The sequence below is a fragment of the Octopus bimaculoides genome, chromosome 1, assembly GCF_001194135.2.
Source record: "Octopus bimaculoides isolate UCB-OBI-ISO-001 chromosome 1, ASM119413v2, whole genome shotgun sequence".
Classification (NCBI taxonomy): Eukaryota; Metazoa; Mollusca; class Cephalopoda; order Octopoda; family Octopodidae; genus Octopus; species Octopus bimaculoides.
The window spans coordinates 60,267,712-60,274,252 of NC_068981.1; the positions used below are offsets into that span (position 1 = coordinate 60,267,712).

Here is a 6,541-nt window from a genome sequence, read left to right on the forward strand (position 1 = left end):
TGTGTGTGTGTGTGTGTGAGCGAGTATGTGTTTAATCCTTGTGACTCAGGCTTCGACATATTCCACTAAACTTTAAATACCTTTTTGATTATAATCTGATCCCGTTCCATATTTCATTCACTACGCTTCTACACTATTCTTATGTTATTTTCCCTTATACTTCCTAAATACGTTTTAATTTTATGTGCGCTCATTGTCTCCCACTCGGCTTTTCACTTTATTTGTCTTCACTTTTTGAACTAATTCATCCGTATTCTTTAATGCTTTGATTTTTGAAGGACAAGACAGATTAAGATTCTAATGGTGTTTTAATACTTATAAATTTCGACCAGTCGAACCTTAAAAAAGTTTATGTGGAATGGCTACATAAAAAATTTTCCATCTCAATACGGACTTCATTATATTTTCAGACTTATTCTGATCCTTATTTATATATTCATTATCATTACTTCTTCGTAGCTCTTTATTTCGATTTGATATATATCAATAACTAAATCGTTAAACAAACACTACAAGCTCCAAAATATTTTCCCCCGATATAATACAGCTGTATTATATCGAGGAAAAGAAGTATTTTGGAGCGTGTAGTGTTTGTTTAACAATTTAGTCCAAATGTTGTCAGTGTCACCGTTAACTTTTGAAACACCAGCATCGATAGAGAAGCTATTGATAATGTATTTGAGCCGATTCAATCGACTACAAGCCATAGTTATGAAAATAGTTGTGTTTCACCAAAAATAATATTATTTCAAGGGGAAAACATTGATTTAGTTGCACAATGATCGCAAAACTATAATAAAAATTCCCTATATTCTATATATCTATTATTGATATATATCCAGTCATACTGTGCCCACCTATTTCGGATTTTCTTTGTATTGTAAGAATTGGCCACACTGATTAATTGTTAATCGTCTGTTGTATTTTTCTATTGGAAGTTACCATAGCACTTTACTTGAAGCAATACTCATACCTGTCATATTTTCTTTCTATTTCATCGATGAATTATGTAGGTTAGCCATAAGGCCTTTCATTCAGTAGATTTATAATTTAAAGACAAGACTGAGTACTGACAAAATGAAGTTCATGAAAGACATATGGGAAAAAATCCAATAATATCACAACAGAAACAAGCAAGTTATAAGAAATGCTAATGCAAATCTAAACAGCTTCAACAAAAAATTACACTTAAAAATGAAGTATTTATATTCAGCAGAGTATTTGACATAGTAGAAGATATGCCAAGTTTTCTGACAATATTTTTTCTATAATGATAGGTATTTGTCTATATTTGCCTTAAAAAATTGAGATTCTTCTGCTGAATAAATTATTCTTATAGTTTATAGTTTTATCAAACCCCTCTCATATTGAGATACCTCTACTTGCTCCCTGTATATATGGGTGTGTATATGCGTGTGAGTTCGTATTTGTGTGTGCGTGTGTGTTAGTGTGTGTGCGTGTATGTATATGTGCGAGTGTGCTTGTGTGTGTGTGTGTGTGTGTATGTGTGTGCGCGTGTGCATCTGTGTGTGTGTGTATGTACTTTTTGTGTAACTTTCTATATTACAAACCGAAGACAAATCAGTATACTTACGCCACTCGAAAATTAAAGAGAGGCTTGAACGCCAAGCAATCTCATTTATATCTACCTATTCCTTTAGTTAACCATTTCAATTTGCTTGTCCTACTAAAACTGTTGCTAATGTGTGTGAACATCACTGCATCAATTTCCTACCTGCCTTCTTAAGTGTTTATTGGGGTGCATGATATTCTTAATGATCTATCGAAGTAACCACTATGGAATTCCATCTGTTAAAGAAAGCATTCACAAGAGGGAGGTCTGGTTTCATCTTCTAACCGTTTTCTTTTCGTACAGTATTTGATACCGAATTGCAACATTTCGCCTGAAGAAATCCTTGATGTTGTTTTCGATTAATTTTACAAGTCTCCATAAGAACTACAAAAAGAATTAGTTAATGCAAATGATGAAGGAGTTATGCATTAGCCCAAACCCCTAATGTTAGCAACAAAATCTACCTTAAATGGCGATACACTGTGCCTAACTCAAAAGGCACGATATTCAGGAATGGAATGCGTTTGATTAGGGTTGACTTTGTACTAAGTAACAACAGCAGGGCTCTTGAAGAAGGACATTGCAGTAGAAACCCAAGTAGTTTGCCACGTCACTTTACTGACTGACTTCACTGGGAACACTGTATATATGTGTTCGCTGACGTGTGCAAATGTAAATGTGTGTTCGTGTGTGCTTAGATACGGGTTTATTAAATCGTACTGTACTATTTGTAAATGTTTATCTATCATGAGTATATTTTAATTTGAAAGGATTTTTCAAAAAGGAAATATATTTTGAAATTAAATTAGAAATATAGACAGAGTTGAAAATTTAGCTCTACGTATTGAAGGTCAATAAACAAAATCTTTATATTCCAAAATGCAAGTTAACAAGCGTTATTAAACAGCTACTTATCTTTATGGAATAATAGCATTGCTCTTATTAATTGATTTATTAATATCGTCCAAGTAAAGCTCTTCGAAACATACATCTCAGTTCTAAACAGCAAAACTTCTTACCAGCAATTGTATCTGAATCAGTAATTTCGATATTAAAATAATTGTACAGTCAAAAGGATCATTACTTTCTTTAATACTCCTAAAAATAAAGGTTAATCTTTTTTTTTTTTTTTGTGGCGACGGTTAATCAAGATTCAGTTTAAAATATGTGATAATATATATCTTTACATTTGAAATTTATTGCATAATCGATTCCATTATTTACAGTCAAATATATATTGACACGACGAAGCTCAATATGAATGCATAACATATTTAATCCCATAAAAATTATCATACATTTATCTAAAGATTGGTATCCAAATATTACTAACTAACTGATTCTAAATTGCAATGAAGATTATCTATGTAGAAAACCAAACGTGTGGTACGGTGTATAAAAATAATTTATAATCATCCACATGCTATTATAAATAATTGACTTTAAAATGTTTGTATTGGTTTATCGAGTATTTTGTCTCCTTTAAACTGGGCAGTTTACTGGAAAATAATTATTATATATACGCAGACACAAACTCGCATATATATATATATATATATATATATATATATATATATATACAATACATACATATATACATGCGCGCACACACACATATATAATATATAATATATAATATAACACACACACACACACACGCGCGCACACGCACACACACACACGCACACACACACACACACACATATATATATATATATACAACAAATTAAAAGGGTGGGTTATTAGCAATTAGAACCTAAAAGCAAAATTGATAGAGGTCACACAAAGTAACGGAGGGTACTGACTAGCACCGCTTATGCTAAAATAAGAATTAAATTAATTCCAAAGCCACTGAAGCACTATACTTAACGACTAACAAAGTATATAGCCGTATCGTGATTTCGAATTTTAGTGTAGACCACCTTAATTCTCATCAGCGGCTCTTAACGCCAAAGGTTAAACTAAACTTCCTTTGTCAATCTTATAAGAAAAACCGTTGAAAACATGTGCTGATTTTCAAACCGGTAAAAGTCTAACCAGCAAAATAAAAAGGTGGCTTATTAGCAATTAGAACCTAAAGACAAAAATTAATAGAGGTCACAACTGATTAGCACGGTTTATGCTAAAATATTTTTGCATAAGTATAGTCCTTTAGTGACTTTGAAGTTAATTTAACTCTTATTTTAGCATAAGCGGTGCTAGTCAGTACCTTCCGGTATTTTGTGACCTCTATTGATATATATATATATATACAGAGAGAGAGAGAGAGAGAGAGAGAGAGAGAGAGAGATACAGTGGATCATCGATCGACTTTTACGTGATTAAATTTGTAAACAGTCTTGCAATCATCTTTAAAAGGTACATATTCAGTCTTACTATAATACTGTGAATAATAAATCCCGCTGTGAAGCCACACCGCTCGGAGCAACTAAGGTAGAAGTCCGACTTGATTTATGTGTATGTAAGGGTTTCGCGACGTGACTTTCCCGGAAGCTGCTTTTTGTCGTGTTGAACTTACTTCAATATTGTTAAGTGTCCGTTGGTTAACCAAAGCAGAAAATCTATATATTTAGTTTATGTTTATTAAATATATAATCCTTCCTGCTCATATATTTATTTTTTTGTGTGTATGCGTGTGTATACATGTGTGTGGTTGTGCTTAGTGCGTGTATGATGGACAAATATTATAAATGTCCTCGGGATTTAAAAAAATTTCTGATGCATTGTTTATACTAATATGTATATTTTTTGTTCTCATTTCAGGAGCGTTTCTTATACCATACGCAGTAATGCTGTTTGTGGAAGGAATTCCTATATTCTATTTGGAGTTAGCTATAGGTCAAAGATTACGCAAAGGCGCTATCGGTTGCTGGAATCAAGTATCACCTTATTTAGGTGGTCTTGGTATAGCTGCCGCCGTTGTTTCCTTCAATGTGGCACTCTATTACAACACAATCATGGCATGGTGCATGTACTATCTAGTCGAAAGTTTTCAGAGTCCTCTACCTTGGTCTTCCTGTCCATCTGAAACAGTGGGTAATATTACGACATTTAACCAGGAATGTGAAGTAAGTAGTACTACAATTATATATCTAAAATTTATTGTATCAGTTATATTTCACATTTTCTTAAGCAGAAATATACATGAGTATTAAGAGATAAAAGCTGCTATGATGTATAGTAGCGTGTTATAATGTATGATAAGCATTAATTTGAAACAATAAAAAAGAAAGATTACATACGTGGAACGTTCTAGTCATCGATTACACTGTAAAATGCCTGTAATTTTTGTCTCTATCTCACACACACAAACACACACCACACACACACACACACACACACACATACACACACACACACTCACGCATACATACACATACATACATACAAACACAACACAGTATTAATACAATATAGAAAATGCATATGGCATTTTATGTATTATGAAACACACGTATTACGGAAAATTACTACCAGGTTTATATAATCGTGTTAATTCACCTCTTAAACACTGATGAGGTAATTAACAAGATTATATAATCATTCATCAAGCAATTGTGTAACCCCACCTGTAATTTGTCAAAACGCATACATGGTTTATACATGTGTATATATATATATATATATATATATATATATATATAACTTAGATAAAACTTAGGTATGTTTCGACCAAAAATTGGCCCAGGCCATGTCTAACTTAATAGCACCACCTGATAGGATTACCTAAATACTTTTTAAGCCAAGTTTTGTGGTATCATGGTCCACTCGAGTAGGGAGTTCTTGTTGAATGAGTTGTATCCAGGTATAGGTGGCGTATCTGGTATTCCTTGAAGAAATTTGTCCAGATTCCGTTCGTGATGGAATCCTTTTCTTCTTTGATCTCTTTCGGGACAATGTTAAATAGGGCAGTGCCTATTGAGGAAAAAAAATTGGAACATACATACTACTATTGGAACATACATGCCATGCAATGGAAACATTTTTTACCAATTCAATACACCACTTTCCTCAAATAATGGAACGGCAACGACAATATCTTTATATATTTTATTTTTATCTGTACTTTCATTCACTTATTTCCCTCTATATTCCCTATCTCTTCTTTTTCCATAATAATTCCTTATTCCAAACTCAAATATTTACCTCTATTTAACCATCTCACATTGTCTCTGATGAAAGGATATCCACAATATCCCAGAAACAGCTGTAAGACTATATCTATATCTTTTCCCTTATAAATGTCCTGAAAACTCCTTTGTTATCTCATTTTGTCTAATATATATATATATATATAGAGAGAGAGAGAGAGAGAGACAGAGAGAGAGATAAAAATAGGTATATAGATAGATAGATAGATAGATAGATAGATAGATAGATAGATAGATAAATAGATAGATAGCAGCCACAGTCGTACGCAGACGCATGATGCATACACAAACACTAATTTGATGCAAAATCAGAATGGAAAATTTAAATATCATCCGATAGTTGGATATGCTATTCTTGTAAGCCGGACGAGATGGTTTCATTTATATGTGCGTGTGTTTGTGTGCGTGTGTGTGTCTGTGTCTGTCTGTCTGTCTGTATGTATATGTGTGTGTGTGTATGTATGTATGTATGTATGTATGTATGTATATAAAAATTGCAACACGAAGATGGAAATAGCAGGCTTTAATAGCAAATTACATTTGTTTCTACTCTGGGCACCAGCTTTATGTTGCAGATTTTACGTTCATATACCATTATTATTTTATTCTTTTACTTGTTTCAGTCATTTGACTGCTGCCATGCTGGAGTACCGCCTTAAATGGTTTTAGTTGAACAGTTCAACCTCGGGACTTATTCTTTGTGAGTCTTGTATTTATTCTATCGATGTCTTTGCCGAACCGCTAGTTTACGAGGCCATAAATAATCCAGCATCGGTTGTCATGTGATGGCAGGGGGACAAACATAGACACGCACAAA

The 6,541-nt window shown here is 33.0% G+C and overlaps 1 protein-coding gene across 2 annotated transcripts in view; it reads left to right on the forward strand.

Moving 5' to 3' along the window:
• The window catches only part of LOC106871356 (sodium- and chloride-dependent transporter XTRP3), a 182,372-nt gene that overhangs the window by 140,546 nt on the left and 35,285 nt on the right, over window positions 1–6,541 (forward strand). For both annotated transcript variants that reach the window (XM_052967131.1, XM_052967139.1), the window contains exon 3: window positions 4,337–4,641. In XM_052967131.1, the coding sequence (XP_052823091.1) occupies window positions 4,337–4,641 (305 nt within the window). The remainder of the gene's footprint in view (window positions 1–4,336; window positions 4,642–6,541) is intronic.